The sequence below is a fragment of the Trachypithecus francoisi genome, unplaced genomic scaffold (assembly GCF_009764315.1).
Source record: "Trachypithecus francoisi isolate TF-2019V2 unplaced genomic scaffold, Tfra_2.0 Lachesis_group13, whole genome shotgun sequence".
Taxonomy (NCBI): Eukaryota; Metazoa; Chordata; class Mammalia; order Primates; family Cercopithecidae; genus Trachypithecus; species Trachypithecus francoisi.
Genome location: NW_022681458.1, coordinates 5,582,058 through 5,599,592, shown reverse-complemented (window position 1 = coordinate 5,599,592; position 17,535 = coordinate 5,582,058). Strand labels below are relative to the sequence as shown.

General features: G+C 45.4%; 1 protein-coding gene and 1 pseudogene across 1 annotated transcript in view; both read right to left on the bottom strand.

Annotated features, from left to right (window-relative positions):
* IQCA1 (IQ motif containing with AAA domain 1) overlaps positions 1 to 17,535 on the bottom strand; it is a 169,197-nt gene that overhangs the window by 70,430 nt on the left and 81,232 nt on the right. The window contains exon 8 of the mRNA XM_033229790.1: positions 15,173 to 15,298. Within this exon, the coding sequence (XP_033085681.1) occupies positions 15,173 to 15,298 (126 nt within the window). The remainder of the gene's footprint in view (positions 1 to 15,172; positions 15,299 to 17,535) is intronic.
* On the bottom strand, positions 6,749 to 7,976 carry LOC117094341 (annotated as a pseudogene).

Genomic DNA, 17,535 nt, shown 5'->3' with positions numbered 1-17,535 from the left:
TCTCCTCTCTCTCCCCATGGCCAAGCAATCACCAAACCCCACTGTTCTGCCGCAGAGGCTTTCCTGGGGTCTCCCTGCTTCCGCCTCCAGTCCCACTGCCCTGGCCCCTTGCTCCAAGGTTGGCTAACGTGGGGTCACTCTCTTCTCTCCTGCTGGAAGGGGTCTGCAGCAGAGCTGGCCTTCCTTGAAAGCCCCACGGAGGTATCTGTCTTGGGGCTCCTGGGAGGTGCCGTCCCCCACAGGATACAGTCCAAGCCCCTCAGCACACCACACACCACCCCCACAGGTGTGGTCCCCCAGGAGTGCCCCTGCCCCCCTCTGCAGCCTTTGTCCTTGCCACCTCCTGCCTCCACCATCACCGCAGAGATGCTGACAAGGCCACCCCATCTGCACCTGCCCTACTCTTTACCCTGCTGTTCCATCCGCCTGGAAGGCCACCCTTCTCCTATGCTTTCTGATGAATTCAGACTCTGAACAGACCTCCCGTCCTCCTGAAATCCTCTCCGATGGCCTTCCTGCCCTTGTTGCAGGACTGTCATTTCCTCAGAATAGCCTGCTTTTCCCACCAGACACAGCAGGCAGGAACGACCCCGACAGCCCTGTGGCCTGGCCGCTTGGCCTGTGCGCGACATTTGCTGAATGAAACAAGAATAGGAAAAGTATAGGCTCAATCCATGGATAAATGGGTAAACACAATGTGGTATTTCCACACAATGAAATGCTGAACTCACCCACAGAAAGGAGCGAACACAGACACGAAGACAGACACAGGCTACGGAGCGGAGGAAGCGTGAAGACCTAGGCTGAGAGTGTGAAGCCAGACCCAAAAGGCCTCACAGTGTATAATCTCGTTTATATGAAAACAGACAAACTCGGGCAGAAAGCAGATCAATGGTGGCCAGGGGGTAGGGGTGGGGCAGAGAGGGGGGAAGGGGAGGGACTGCTTAATGGGTACAGGGTCTCCTTGGGGTTGATGAAAATGTCTCCACTGTCATGCTACTTCACTGCATCCCTCATCGTGATTTTTGCCAGATCTGAAAATCCCTGACCAATAGAACCATCGTTTCTTTAAAGACTCACTTACGTTCTTTAAGGAGGCACTCTCTATTGCTAAGGTGAAACCATAGTAGATACATTGGTTTCCTGATACACATGAGAATAAAACACAACCATCGGAATAAAAGAGGCCGGGTGTGGAGCCATCGGACTCTCCCCAGCGCATGCCCCAGGTGCCTGGGAAAGCCAGGGCTTCCTCGAATCCTCCCCAGCCCAGGGCTGGCAGTGGCTCTCCCTCCCAAGACACTGCTGGGTTATACCCGGAGCAAAGGCACACTTGGCTGCCTCAGTTACTTTCTGAGGCAACTGTAGCTCTGATCAAGTCACCTGCTGGCTCAAGTGTTCCCAGGGGCTTTCCACGGACCCCTGAGACCATGGTTACCAGCTCACTCAAAGGCCACACCTCCTGCCCCTGCTGACTCTCATCTGTGGTCTGTCCCCCTGTGAATCCGCCGTGTCTTTTTTCAGCTTTGCATTTTTCAGCTTTGTATTTTGTTTTGAGTCCACTGTGTCTTTCAGCTTTGCATTTGCTCAGGTCACCAGGAAGCGGGGAAGACATGTGAAACGGGATCACAAGAGCTTCAGGGGAGGCCCAGGGTGCTGCAGAGGGGACTCTCACTTCATGGGGAGGTGGGGACATGGCAGGCTTGCCTGGAACTGCAGCCCATGAGCCAGGCAGGGGGAGCTGCCGCCAGCGGGGAACCAGGGAGAGAACCTGGACCCAGAAACACCAGGGGACCCAAAGCCTATGACGCAGCTCACCCACCTTCCAGAGCTCACACTAAATCAAAGCTCTCTGGTAAGAAAGTCCCACCTAGAACTCAAAGTTCGGGTTAGCTATGCCCCATTCCTGGCTCCCAAGAGACCCGGGCATTAGAGAAAAGCCTGCAGAGCAGCAAGGAAAAGACCAGCAGTGGATAAAGCAAGGCCTGGGAGGAAAGAGGGAGAATCCATGAACGAAAGAGAAATTTAGAATCACTTTCATTAGTATATTTATCCTCAGAGATACTATTTATCATCTGTCTGTCTCGCTCTCTTTCCAGGTATCACTAAGGAGTCATACATCTTTATTACTTTTTTGTCAATGTTATTGTCTATTATTGCCATTTTTGTTTTGGATACTCAGATTGTTCTATGTTTGGTCTCTGGGAGCCCCTACACTGGTGAGGCTGTGCTCTTAGGGATGGATGAAGGGGAGGAAGAGGAGAAGGGTGAGGGGTAGGGCTCCAGGGAAGGAGACTGAGGTGTGGCAAAGTGTTTCCAGCAGAAGGAACAGCATGTGTCAAGTCCAGATGGGGAGGCTGTGTCTCACAGGGATGGCTGAAGGAGGTTCAGCAGCTGTGGGGACTGCGTGGGGCTGGGCAGACATGAGGCTGCAGTGCGGGGAGAGAGAGAGGGAGAGAAGAGAAGTGGGGAGGAAAAGAGAGACAGGGAGACAGAGATGGAAAGACAGAGAAAGAGGATGGCCCTTGAAAGGACCATGAGCTGTGCTTTTCAGGGAGCTTAGAGTTGGCTTACAAGCAGGGCAGCTACTCAGGAGCCTGGTGTGAAGGGATTGGCCCCTTGGGACATCACTCTGGCTGGAATGGGGGTTCGAGGGGTTGGGAGCAGGCTAGTTTGCATGCATATGTGATGTATATCTGCTATAGCAGAATCATAATTTATGACTTAAAAGTTTTGCTGGATGAATAGGCGTAACATGGTATTTTTGAAAAATTGTATTTCTTTAGTTGGTGGGGCTGAACTTCATTTTGTTTGCTTTTCTGCTCATTGTGGCCTTATCTTGATTTTTACAAATGAAGGTGCATGAGCCTATCTGTTTACCTGTGAACCTTTCCTGAGCAGCTACTAAGGGTGGGACTCGCTAGGTTGCTAGAGCTGCACGGGGCCTGCCTCTGAGATCCTTGAGTCCTCCTGTCCCCGGATACTTGCTCACTATGCCTCAGGGGCCCGACTGCACCACACCACAGCCCCTCTTCCCCCGATGCCTTTTACTGGGTGGTTCCCAGGTCCAGGGCTTCCCTGTAACTGTCACACACACGTTTCCCCCAGTAGAAACCAGGGGTCACCTTCCCAGGTCCCATCCCACCGCTGTGGCTGGCCTTGCACACTCTGGCCCACTTCCTGAGGTGAGGAAGGCCAGCCATGACCCGAGTTCTGATGCTCTCTTCCTCTACACAGGGCAGGTGCCCCACTCCACTGTCAGACAACTCTTCTGACTTAACCCAATGGAGAGCTAAAAAAAAAAAAAAAAAAAAAAAAATCCAATGCCCAGCTCTGCCCTAGACCAATTATGCTCAATTAAGTGAGAATCTTTTCCAAGGTGTGTGGACATTGGGAGTCGTTTTTTCTTAAAACCACCCCAGGCAGCTTGACTGAAGGCCACAGATTCATTGAAGTTGCCCTTCCACCAGCTGAGGCCCAGTTCCTGGAGCCTCAGGAGTCTGCACCCTTTTCATGCCCTAAGTCTGCTCCAGATGAAATCTTCCTGACTCCTATCCCCATCGCTCAAGAGATTTCCAGATTGTTCACCCTCCTGGCCATCTCCTGTGGACTGTTCTAGCTACCCAGGCTCCCAGTCAAGCAACGGTGTTGGTTTAATGGTCATGGGTGGAGCCATGGCCGGTGACCTCCTTGGCCTTTGCGGCATGTGAAGGTGGCCCGCAGTTATGCCGCTGTCTGGACATTCCCAGCACACCATGAGTCCGAGTTGACAAAGTCCTCCTACCTTTTTAATGCATATACCATGTAGACAGATTTCTCCTGCCTTGAAAGTATACTAATGGTTTTTAGGTGTTTATTCCTAATGACTTGATCAGCTCAAGCTGCTATAAGAAAATACTATACACTAAGTGGCTTATAAACAAAAGAAATGTATTTTTCACAGTTCCAGAAACTGGCAAGTCCTAGATTCAGGTGCAGATTCTGTGTCTGGTGGGGGCTGCTCTCTGCTTCAGAGACTGTGCCTTCTAGCCCCGTCTTCACTCTGCAGAAGGGGCAAGGTAGCTCTCTGGGGTCTCCTTCACAAAGGCACTAATCTCAATCACAAGGGTTCTGCCCTCAGGACCTAATCACCCTCAGAGGCCCCACCTCCCAACACCATCACATTGGTGATCAGCTTTCAATGTATGAATTTTTTGTAGGTGGGGGAACACTTATATTCAGACCATGGCACCTAAGAAACGTCAGTTTCTTACATTTGGCCCACCTAAGTGACCTCATGCTGCTGGAGGGGAGTGTTTATTCACGCCTCTGCCATTTTCCATCTCCACTGCTTTCCAGGCTTGCTGGCTGAACAAGTAATGGACAGATGGGAGAAGTGTGTTCTCACCCACAGACCGACCTCAGAGTTGAGTCACTGTAGCATCTGCTTTCTCTGCTTGGCCATACCAGCATGCCATGATCTGTGGTTTGTTGCATCCAACTTTCTTTCCTTTTTTGCAAACTGAGCCATTTCCATGGCTCCAGTCTTCTGGGCGTTGCTTTCTCTGGGACTCCTTAAATATCACAGTCAGCAGCACTGAGACTTGACCTGCCCGGTCTCTGGGTACTGCTAAGACGCTCAACTACACAGAAAGCTTCCTTTAGAGCAGACAGTTGCTTTCTCATCGGCTTCTCACTTTGTTTTTATGCCCAATCAGTTATAAATCACTCAGGACAAAGGAGTTGTTAAGTAAAAAGAAACTTTTGGAGGCCTCTTGATTTGATTTAGATGATAGTAGTCTCCCTTTCTCCAAGTAGGATACACGTTCCACCACCCCAGTGCACACCTGAAGCCTTGGATCGTACCAAACCCTACATACACTATACTTTTTCCTATATAGAAACAGGCAGGTAGTGTATACGGCATGAACATGCTGGACAAAGGGATGATTCACATCCATGATGTGATGGGACAGGACGGTGCAAGACTTCATTAACACTGCGAAGAATGGTGCACAATTCAAAACTCAGCAATTTTCCATTTAATACTTATGGGTCACACTTGACCATTGTAACTGGAACTGAGAAAAGTGAAACTGAGAATAAGGGTGGACTAGAGCATATTTAAAAAGCTGGCTTATGGAAACTGACCATTTTTTGTAAGTTTCCAGTTACTGTATGAACTTTGTCCCTCACACAACTCAGATAAATGCTGCATGGAGAACGTTTCTCAAGTTTCTTACTGAGAGTCAATGGGACATTCTGAGAGATGCAGAGATGCAAATGCAAATGTTTCCAGAAGAGGCTTTGTTATCAAATATCTTATCCTCTGTATTTGTCTTTGTGAAATTAGAAGGGCAGTCAGAGATAAACCACACTCCCTCTTCTTGCCCTCCCCAAATGTTAACTACTGTTATAATTTCCTGCCTGGCTTAAAGAGTGATTCAAATGCATGGAGGTTTTGTTGAAAATTTTCTATTGGAAAGTATGTGCATCTGAAGTAGGTTGTTGAGGGATGGCTAACATCTCACACTGGTAGGGCTGTGGAAAAATTCAAATACGGCTGCAACTGTTAGATTTTTCGAAATGAAGGTATACATTTTCGCATACATCCGTTAACATACAAGTTCAAACGTCAAAGGGATCACTCCGCGGCTTTCAGATTACCTGCCCCTCCCCTCTGGGTCTGTATCCTGGGGTGGGGGAGAGGTCCACCAGCGATTTTGAAGAGGCTGATGATTTCCCACTGATCTGAGAGTGAAATAATTATCCATTTCTCTAGATTCAGAAGTGAAAACCAACCCAGAAACTATAATGCCTGAAAACTATATTTAAAAATTAACATGCACCAAACAACGTGATAGCTTATGCAACTAAACTTGAAAAACAGATCAAGCATCTCCACTATTTTTGAGCTTGCATTTAGCTTGTCATTTTACTTTTCTGCTCATGAATTTCCGTCAGCACTAGGGAACCAACGTTCCTCGTGGCTTTGAGGGCTGCAGAGTGCTACTCTGAAATACAAAAGAAATACAAGAGATAGGAGAGAATCTACAGTGGGAAGTCTAAAAATGTATAACTATGTCCTAAATACATTTGTCTCAAGTTTCTTTGATGGTATCTGTGTTAATTTTTGTCAGAAAGATCTTCTTGGTTATGAGTATGGTACTAAGAAATAAACCACATTTCTCACATGGGCCATGCAAGCCTCCAGCTGGTTACTGGCTCTCCAGCTCTCCAGTCCTCACACTTGGGCTGGAATCTACAACATGGGCCCTCAGCTCTCTGGCCTTTGAACTCTACCACCAGCTCTCCTGGGGCCCCTTTTTGCAGATGGCAGATGGTGGGACTTCGCAGGCTCCATAACCGAAGGAACCAATACCTTATAATGAATGAATCTTTCTCTATATAAATATAAAAGGACATAGAGGAGATATATATACACACACATGCACACATATACACACACACACACACACATATATATACACACACACATACACACACACACACACACACACACACAGGCCACATGTATTTTTTTATATATCGCTCTCCTATTGGTTTTGTTTCTCTGGAGTGACCTGACCACACTTTCTTCTCAAGCTTTCTTCTCACCTCTGCTACATCATTTACTCCCTGTGATCCTCTCTCTCTAAAGAACCTCCTGAATGCCTCCATCACAGCCTTAGTTTTCACTCCTCATTTTTTTTGCAGTGGAAAATAACTTTTATTGAGACTCCACCAACTGCAAAATCTGTTCCTGGCATTAAGCTCCATCTTCTATTGCAATTTGGTCTTTCTTGAGTGGTTTCATGAATACTTTCCATGAATACTTTCTTCTCTTACATGGTCTGGGAGCAGCCATGGCCAAACTTGGCAGTGGTGTCAATAAATTTAAGGTCAGTCTTCTCCAGAGCCCACCGTTTGGTCTAAGCCAGCAAAGACTTGTGGAGGGTGAGCACTCACGTCTTGGTTCCCACCACACATTCCTTTGGCATGACAAAGTCACTGGTCACTTCACCTTATGGGACAAAGTCACCCAGAGAGTTGATGTTCTTGTCAGTCAGGTCATGGTCAGCGGAGGCACTGTTCTTGATCAGTTTGTCGTCCTTGATAAGGTAGCCCTGGCCGATCACACAGATTGATCTTCTTGTAGTGTGGTGATGGTAGCCTTTCTGCCCAGCGCGTGCCACAGAGAAGGTCCACACAGGCAGGATGCCATGCCTCAATCCAGACCACCTTGTGCAAGCCTCAGTGGGTCTTGCAGGGTAGCTTCTTGGCGTGCCAAAGACTTGTGACCCCTTTGTAGTCTTTGCCCTTGGTCACCTTGAAGACGTCAATCATCTCATCCTGCCCAAACACTTGGTTCACAGGTACCTGCTGCCCTAGCCTCTCCTGGCCCCAGTCCAGCTTCTTGGCCACGGTGCCTCTGTTCACCTGGATCTCCATCAGTGGGGCCTTCTTCTGGTGCAGAGGAAGCAGATGCATATGGGTGTGGGCAGTGACGTGGATGACTTGGCAGTATTTCTTCATGCTGCTGAAGTCTTGCTCCAGCTGCTTCTTGCCATCCTTATTCTGCCATTTCTTGCAGTAACTGGTAAAGGCCTTCTTCTTAGATTTATGCCAGTTCTTAGATAAGTGCTTTTTGCACTCATTGCTGATGTGCTTAGCGAAGATGGTCTTGGAGGTCCGGAGGCCTTGAGGCTTGAGGGGTTTCCACGTAGCCCACAATGCCCACAGTCACCATGGCGGTATCTCCACAATGGTCACAGTCTCTACCACCTCCTTCTTGTTCACGTTGGATCCTAGCCTGTTGACTTCTTGCACGATGTGGGTCATGCCAGCCTTGTATCCCAGGAAGGCTGCGAGGTGGACCTGCTTGGAAGGGTCATCCTTAGGGAAGCTCTTCGCCTTCCCACGATGCTTCCTGTGCACTTCCGAGGCAGGAAGCCGAGGGACCCATGTCTGGGAGTGGAGAACTTCCTGTGAGACATCACTCCATCAAATTTCGCTGGTAGAGCCTAATTTTTTTTTCTTTTTCTGAGACAGAGTCTCCTTCTATTGCCTAGGCTAGAGTGCAGTGGTGCAATCATAGCTCACTGCAACCTTGACCTCCCAGGCTCAGGAGAGCCTCCTGCCTCAGCTGCCTGAGTAGCTGGGACCACAGACACACGCCATCATGCCTGTCTAATTTTATTAAAAATTGTTTGTAGGGATGGGGGTCTCCCTATATTGCCCAGGCTGGTCTCGAACTTCTGGATTCAAGTGATCCTTCTGTCATGGCCTCCCAAAGTGCTGGATTATAGGCATGAGCCACTGCGCCCAGCCAGTTCTCACTTCTTATGGCAGAGGGACTCAGGAGGCAGAAGGAAAACCTTCCTTTTATCCTTCCAGAAATTCCCAGTTGGAAGACTATATAGGAAGTTCATGGTGCTGGATTTCTTCCTGGCTTCCATGCTGTTCCCATCCCCCAGTTGGTTTTACCTCTTCCTCCTGCCTCAATATGTGGCTGTAATCCAGATTCTCCAGCCTCCATTCACACGGATTTTCCTACACCTCATCCATGCCCCACCTTCAACTAGAGTTTTCCTGAGCAGGGATATGTGCTGATCCATACCACCGGTCTTTATCTCTCCTGAGTTTGTCCTGAACTTCCAGCTGTTGAACCATAGACAATGGTTTGACTCAACAACTCTAGAGCCAGCCCTAGTCCGTCTGTCCTCAATCTTCCCTCTGTTCCAATCAAGACACCTGGAGTTCACTTCAACTCCTTGGTCTCCTCCTGTTTCTTCCACACCCTGTCAGTCATGCCAGTCATCCTTTGTGGTATCTCTTGCATCCTTCACTATGTCTCTTGCGTTTGTTTCATCTTTTTATATCCAGTACTTTCACTCCAGGGCAGATCTTTCATCTGAGCATTTATTCATCTCTTCAAAAATAATTACTGCATAGCTCTTGAGTTCCAAGCGCTGTGAGAGAGGCTGATCAGAGTTTTGGGTCACTCTAGCTGCTGCAGGGGAACAGGCTGTAGAATGGCAGGAGAGGAGGTGGGGGCATTGGCTGGGAGGCTGGTGCAGTTGCAGCCTGAGAGGCAATAATGCCTCTTGGTCAGGTGGTTGCCATGGAGATGGGGAGATGTGGGCAGACTTGGGCTATGAGCATAGGCTCCTGAAAGAGTCTCCTGCCATTCCATATCCCCCATGAAGCCTCCCCTGCCACTCTGGTGTCTAAGATCATCACCCTCCTTTGAGTATGCAGTGCCTCCCTTGGCCCTTTGCCTGTGTAACCAAATATGTCCTTTCTCTAAGCAGTGATTTTTGAGCATTTTATAAAAGGGACCTCTTGAAAACATGAAGAAAGCCCACACACCTTTTCCCCAGGAGAACGTTCCTTCCCATGAAAGTTTACATAAAATTGCAGGATGTTTAACCATGGGGACCCTGTTCCCTAGGCTAAGGACTCTATTATCTCTATTGCCCATATGCCAACCTCTCACTTCTTTCCGTCTTCTTCTCTTATTGTATTTCAGTGGACACAGAAGATGCTCCAGACATACACTTCCATGATGGCACCCTCATTCCTGATAATTTCCTTTGCAAACACATGATATTCACTTGTCCATTTTTGTAAAGTCATGCAAAATTTGGTTTGAAATGTTCTAAAATAACCTAAGAATGTGGTTGGCTTAATCGTTCAATTTGGAGCACCTCTTTGGGCCAAGGGATTGGAGAGGGGGAGCTGTGGTCAGAGTTAGGTCTGCTGGCACTGCAGATAAACAAATGCTTTCATTGTGAATTGTGCTCTATAAAGGTCCAAGGGTCTTTCCAGAAGAATTTAGCACTAAGTTAAATCATTTTGAGGCTGGAGTGAATTTAGAGAAGACTCATTAATGTTCATGTGATCATGTGACAGGTCAATACCACTTTAAATTGTTCCAAATGGTCTAACATGTGGCTTGAAAAATAACAGAGGAAACAGTTGTAAGGATGATTGCATAGTGCTCTGTTACTGTTCCTTTTGTTTCTAAAGCCAATGTGAGGTCCACACAACTGTGAGACAAAGGCGATTACTTTGGCACTGAAGGCACTTTTGCAGGACTGCTATCAGTTTGCAGAAAATGTCCTCCTCCTGGCACTAGCATTGTCTTCTGTTAAAGCGCTTTCCACAGAGCATTCCTTAACTGCAGTCCACAACAATTTTGGATTTAAAACTGAAGACTCAAAAGAAAGACTTTTTTTTTTTTTGAGAGTTCTGTATATATTCTAGGTGCTAATCCTTTGTCAGATAGATAGTTTGCAAATATTTTCTCCCATCTATAGCTTTTTTTTTTTCATCCTCTTCACTGGGCCTTTCACAAAGCAACAGTTTCTGATTTTTATGTGGTCCAATTTATAAATTTTTCCTTTTATGGATCCTGCTTTTGGTGTCCAGTCTAAGACCTCTTTGCCTAGCTCTAGATTCTAAGGATGTTTTTCCTATGTTTTTAATTTCAAAGCTTCATAGTTTTATGTTTAAGTCCATGACCCATTTTTGAATTAATACTTGTGTAAGGTGTGAAGTTTACCTAGAGATTCATTTTCTTGCCTATGAATGAGAGACTAATTTTTAGAACCTGATATTTGAATGTATTTATTGCGCTTCTTTTTTTTTGCTTTCAGTACAGATGCGGTCTCACTGTGTTGCCCAGGCTGGGTGCCAACTCCTGGCCTCAAGTGATCCTCCTGACCAAGCCTCCCAAAGTGCTGGGATTACAGGTGTGAGCCACTGGGCAGGACTACTGTGCTTTTGTGTTTTCTCTTCCACTAGCCCTGAGCTGAAGACGAACATCCCAGACTGTTCTATTTTCTTCTGTCTTTCAGCATCTCAGTATGGAGGGGCTCCAGATGGATCCAAATAAGGAAATGAAAACTTTCACCTTTTAAACATTAAACTGTTTCACCAAGTTTCTTGATGAAAAGATCAAATGCATGCAAGATGACTAATAACAAGATATTTTATTCTAAAATGGTCTTGTGTACAATTACAGAGATCCACCATGACAACCCTGCTCCTTCTCACTCCACTAGCCCTGCATTAAATCAGAAATTCACACAGAAACACTGATTCATTGTGAAATTCAACTGAAACGTTCAGCAGTTCTCATGACTTTTTTGCACTTATAATAGATTTGTTCATATTTATGTTAATTTGTAACTATCTCATGGACTTGCAAAGCTTTTAGCTCTCTACCTGTGTGATATTTAGAAAATAACTTATTTTCCATTTAAAGAGGTTAGTTGAAATATTCAGATAATCCTATCTGTTTTTAAATATAAGGTCTTTTCCAAGTTTTCTGATTATGCATCTAGAACTGGCAACTGATATGTGGTCTTATCAAAATACTGAAAGCACAATTACGCAGCTGGGCCCTGTGAGGGCTGGGATAAGCCAGCATCCAGACACGTTAGACAGAACTACTTTCCTCTGCCTTCTCCCTTGCCCTCTAACCACGAGGAATGATAGTGCCTTTTGCTCTAGGTCAAAATGTCAATTCTCACAAAAGCATTTGAATAACTGGTCTCAGGAATGGTTTGAGGTTCTCTAGGGTTGACACCAGAGTAAGACTTTTAAAAAGTCTCTGGAAAAGGTAATGTGATCTCTAAGAAGTGTAGCAGCATAACTTAAATATATCAGTTTTTATTAGAGATGACCCTTTCTTCTTTTAATAATCACACTGTCACTATGCAGACCTGCATTTTTCATGAAAAATTTCATTTCTGATTCTGAAGGCGTTTCCCCTTCATTTACAAGCATTTCATAAATGCTGATGTTCTCAAACTTTGCTTTTTGTTCAAAACTGTTCATCGTTAAGTGACTCTTTAATAGCTAGTTAATAAAATACTTTCACCCAACAAAGACCAGATTGTGTAGCTGGTAATTTCAGATTAATACGTAACAAGCTTCACTAACAGCGAATTTTTAATTTGCAAGTATAAAACTCCCTCGTGCATATTTAGAGGAAGAGATTCTTAGAATAAAATTGGAATGCTTCCAATTCTCTTTATTCTTAGGCACTTCTTCAAAATTATCTTGTAGAGTAAGAGTATGACTTTTAAAATTAAGTATATTCAGGGGGCTTTTATTTTTTTCTAGAACAAGCTAGAACTTCTGTGGTATAGACAGAACAACAGGGCCCTAGGTGGTCTCCCAGATTGGGTTCCCTGGAAAGACTCAGATGGAGATGGATGTAGGTGGTTTACTGGGAACACCAGCCAGAAAGAAGAGAGGGAGGGAAGCAGCCCTGGGCAGAGGGAGAAGCTAAGTTGTGATGCAATTGCAAGAGACCTGTCAGCTGATCCCAAGGGAACAGCAGAAGCTGGGAGAACCCTCGGAGTTGTCCAGGCAAGGAGAGGGGCTGGGTTTTGGTACTATCACGTGACTATCCTTGGATGCAGCCTGCCCCAGAAGGGGTGTAACCTTGCTTGCAGTGGCTCCCTTAGACTGTAGCAATTCCTGGGGTGGGATTGAGCTGTGAGTGTCAGCACTGGCATGTGGGGAGCCAGGTGCTTGAGTGCCTTGGTCCCGAAAGGGGATGGGTCCAACTCAGCATCTACTGTTGGGTTGTGCCCCAAATGAGCAGTACGGGGTCTCTTTTCTTTTGTTCATTCAGTGAACATCAGTGGAACGCGGTTAAAGAAAGGGATGAAGACAAATGGAGGCAGACAGAAGATCCACTGTGGGTCACAGTGCAGGAGCCGAGCACGTGAAAGGAACGACTGCCTTCAGCTGGCCAGCCGCAGTCATGCCCAGTGCTTTGAACACATGGTTGGCTTTTATTTATTTATTTACTTTTACATTTATATATATATATATTTTGAGACAAAGTCTTACTCTATCACTCAGGCTGGAGTGCGGTGGCACTTTATTGGCTCATTGCAACCTCTGCCTCCTGGGTCAAGTGATTCTCCTGCCTCAGCCTCCTGAGTAGCTGGGATTACAGGCACCTGCCACCATGCCTGGCTAATTTTTGTATTTTTGTAGAGACGGGGTTTCACCATGTTGGTCAAGCTGGTCTTGAACTCCTGACCTCAGGTGATCCACCCGTCTTGGCTTCCCAAAGTGCTGGGATTACAGGTATGTATTTTTAGTAGAGATGGGGTTTCACCATGTAGGCCAGGCTGGTCTCGAACTCCTGACCTCAGGTGACCCGCCTGCCTTGGCCTCCCAAAGTGCTGAGATTACAGGTGTGAGCAACTATGCTTGGCCAAAATGTTGGCTTTTGTTACCATTGCCTACACTGTGAGTTTATGCCAGATTTGGGTGCTGTGATTTTATGTTTACCATTACTCCTTCTCCCTTGCTTGTAACTTCTGACTCAGGTAGCTCGTCCTACTTGACTGCACAGGCTGTCCCTTTTCTCTCCCACTGTGACCTGGCACCAGGGTTCCCAGACACGGTCTGCCAGACCCTTGGAGCTGCTCCTCCCACGCAGAAGTTCGTGAGTCTGCGTGCTGGTCAGAACCATCCTTGGAACATGAGGAGCATGACCGTGGCTGTCTGAGCCAGAGCTGGGTCACATAACCTCTACCAATCCACTCTGGAGAGCTGATGCAGATTGGAGTAACAGCGGGATCATGATTTTTTTTTTTTTTTAAATATTAAGTTCTGGGATACATGTGCAGAACGTGCAGGCTTGTTACATAGGTATACATGTGCCATGGCGGTTTGTTGAACCCATCAACCCATCATCTAGGTTTAAAGCCTTGAGTGCATTACGTATTTGTCCTAATGCTCTCCCTCCCCTTGCCCCCCACTCCCCAACAGGCCCCGGTGTGTGATGTTCCCCTCTCTGTGTCCATGTGTTCTCATTGTTCAACTCCCACTTATGAGTGAGAAGTGTTTGGTTTTCTGTTCCTGTGTTAGTTTGCTGAGGATGATAGTTTTCAGCTTCATCCATGTCCCTGCAAAGCACATGAACTCATTCACTTTATGGCTGCACAGTATTCCATGGTGTACGTGTGCCACATTTTCTTTATCCAGTCTATCATTGATGGGCATTTGGGTTCGTTCCAAGTCTTTGCTATTGTGAATAGTGCTGCAATAAACATACGTGTGCATGTGTCTTTATAGAATGATTTATAATCCTTTGGGTATATACCCAGTAATGGGATGGCTGGGTCAAATGGTATTTCTGGTTCTAGATCCTTGAGGAATCGCCACACTGTCTTCCACAATGGTTGAACTAATTTACACTCCCACCAACAGTGTAAAAGTGTTCCTATTTCTCCACAGCCTTGCCAGCACCTGTTGTTTCCAGACTTTTTAATAATCACCATTCTAACTGGCATGAGATAGAATCTCATTGTGGTTTTGATTTGCATTTCTCTAATGACCAGTGATAATGAGCTTCTTTTCATATGTTTCTTGGCTGCATAAACGTCTTTAAGGATGCACTCTTCAGAGCTGATTCCGATTGGAGTTTGGTCAGCCGTGAAGTGGTATCTGACTACAACATACTCCACTTCAAACAGTTATGTGTTAGGATGAGATCATCTTCAAGCCTGAGATCCGTTTCCCATAGAAAGAGTTTATGCTGAGAGCACATGGGCCCTGAGAGTGCACTTCTCCTGCAGGCTTCACCATGAAGATCCCCCCAGTTACTGGCAAGTTCATCCCATCTCCACTTCCAAACCCCCTACACGAGGGAAAGACGGGCCCACTATGACACTGTGTGAACTCTGATTTCCTTTAGTAACAAATACTTCTGTTAAAATATATCCAGATGTCAGTGCTAGATGATAAATGTGAATGAACACATTTTGGTTAAATTAGTATGATTATTTCGACTTTCCAGTGTTTACTTGGTTTGTTAAGTATTTTTACTTCTCTTACCACTGAGGAAAGAAAAGTGGGATAATTTATTTTGAGGAAGGAAAACTTAAAGCTATCACATATGTGAATCAACATGTGAGGTATCTGAGTGTTGAAACCACGACTGATCCTAATTGATACTTACAAGTTACAGAAAATGTGGCAATGGATTGCTGATCAACATTTAAAAATTGAAAACCTGTTGGTAGATAACATGGTTTCCCCAGGAAACAAATGGCTGCAATCCCAACAGATTTGGAAATATCTCATTGACCAAAAGCAAAAAAGTCACTAAAAAGAAAATGAAATCAAATTTCTAAAATTTATACAAATATTTTACCTTATTTTTTCCCTTGGTTCCTTTCTTTTGTTTTTTGGTTTTCTTAGGTTGCTTTTCCTTTTTCTTCTTTTTCTTCTTTTCGTTTTTTTCTTCTTCTTCTTGGTTTGCAATGATATCCTCAATAACCTAATGAAAACCAAAATAATCATAGCATTTTCACAGATCCCTATCAAGAGGAGGACTGTTTTTCCTGTCTGGAAGGAAGTATTTGTACTGGTCAGTATCACCTCTCTGCCTGGCCCTGGACCTGCAGGCCGACCCCTTGTGGGGTATGGTGGGGGTCCTGCCTGCCATCTACCCTTAGCTGGATTCGTGAGTAGGGGGCAGCAACCTCAGTGTAGATGGAGAGAGAGTCTGGACATTTCTGAGCCTGATTCCTTCCCTAATTCCACCTGCTCCAGCTCTTGGAGGTTCCACAAACTCTAGGGGAGGTCACAGCTTCCTCAACGTCTCAGCAACAGCTGGATGTGCCAGCCCTGACCACAACTCATCAAAATCCAGGGGGAGGATGCCACTGTTTCCTGCCAGGCTCTGATGGCAACAGCCACTCTTGCAATAACTTCCATTTTCATGAGTTGGTTTCTTTCACCAGTGATTTAATTTATATTCCCTACAGTGACAAAAGACCTTTTATCCTCCTAAATTATAAAATATTTGTTTAAAAGCATCCAGTTCACATAGGATTAGCACCACTGCAGAACTATTATACATTTGTTTTAAAAAAACATGTAATTCAGTTCAATATAACAGTGTTCACTGAGCACTCACTCACTGCCATAGAGAGCTGTGAATTCCAGGAGATATAAAGGTGACAATGACAGGACACGCTTCCTGTTTGGCCCCCGGGGCTCTGCTCATCACTCGTCATGTGGCCAAGACAAGCTGCATAAGCTCTCTGAGACTCAGTTTCCTCAGCTCTGAAATGGAGCCAGTATCTCCGTACACAGCACTTAGGATCCGCCAGGCATGCTTCTGAGAGTCTCCCGGAGACAGACTCCTTCGCTGCTACACCAGACGCACAGGGGTTGCTGTTGTTGCCCCATTTTATGGATGAGAGAACGGGGACACACAGAGTGCAGTATCCCAGCCAGGGACACACAGCTAGTGAGTAGCTGAGCTGGGATTCAGGTGGCACTAACCAGGGTGAATTTCACAACGTAGGGAGAAAAGAGGCACGATGCGTAAGAATACATGTCAACTTACTCCATTATACAAAATGCACAGAGCGAAACCAACAATCCATACTCCAGTCTCAGGTACATACAGATGTAGTCCAAGTACAAAGGAAAGTAAGGGAATGACCTACTCCAAATTAAGTACAGCAGTTGCCTCTGAAGATGCAGCAATTAAAACACTGCGGGTGGGGAGACAAGGGCTAATATCGTTTTATCCTAGTGTGGAAAAAGGAGAGAGGTGAAGCATGTGTTGTGCACATATTTGGCCATGCAAAAATGATCTTTTCCCAGTCAGGGCAACATGATGAAACCCCATGTCTACAAAAAAATACGAAACATTAGCCAGGCGTCGTGGTGCACACCTGTACTCCCAGCTATCTGGGAGGCTGAGGTGGGAGGATTGCCTGAGCCTGGGAGGTAGAGGCTGCAGTGAGCTAAGATCCAGCCACTGCCCTCCAGCCTGGGCGACAGAGTGAGATCCTGCCTCAAAAAATGAAACAAAACAAAACAAAACAAAACAGACAAAGGCTCATCTCGACTCACAGAATCAAGGTGTGGCTGCCCAGGTCTTCATTGCACTGGAGCACTTGGAACACAGACATCGTTTGGACCTTAGAAACTGCAAAACTTTCAGAAAAGTAAAGACTTAAAAAAAAAGTCTGATATCTAAAATATGAGCACCTGAAAAAAAGATGAAATCCTTATTTGTGGAGTATACATTTCACTGTGGCCTTATCAGTTAAGCCTTTTAAAGTCTTACCAATTATATGGTTTATTTCATCTCTCTCCTTTTAAAGTTTATTAGTTTAAATTTTTGAGTATTACATTTTCATGGTGTACAATTCAAAAGTTACGAAAGAGTAATTATACATAAATACATAATATACAGTGAAAGGTTTCCTCCCCATACTATTAACCAGCCAAGAAGATCCACTTTCTCTTTTTATGTTTATTTTTTATTAAGGCATAATTGACAAAAATTTAATATATTTACAGTACACAACATGACGTTTTGATACATGTACACATTGTGGAATGATTAAGTCAAGCTAACTAACATGTCCATCACCTTACATTCTTAGCATTTTTTGTGTGATGAGAACATTTACAATATAGTCTCTTAGCAATTAAAAAATACACAAAACAATATTGTTAATTATAGTCATCATGCTGGACAATACATCTCCA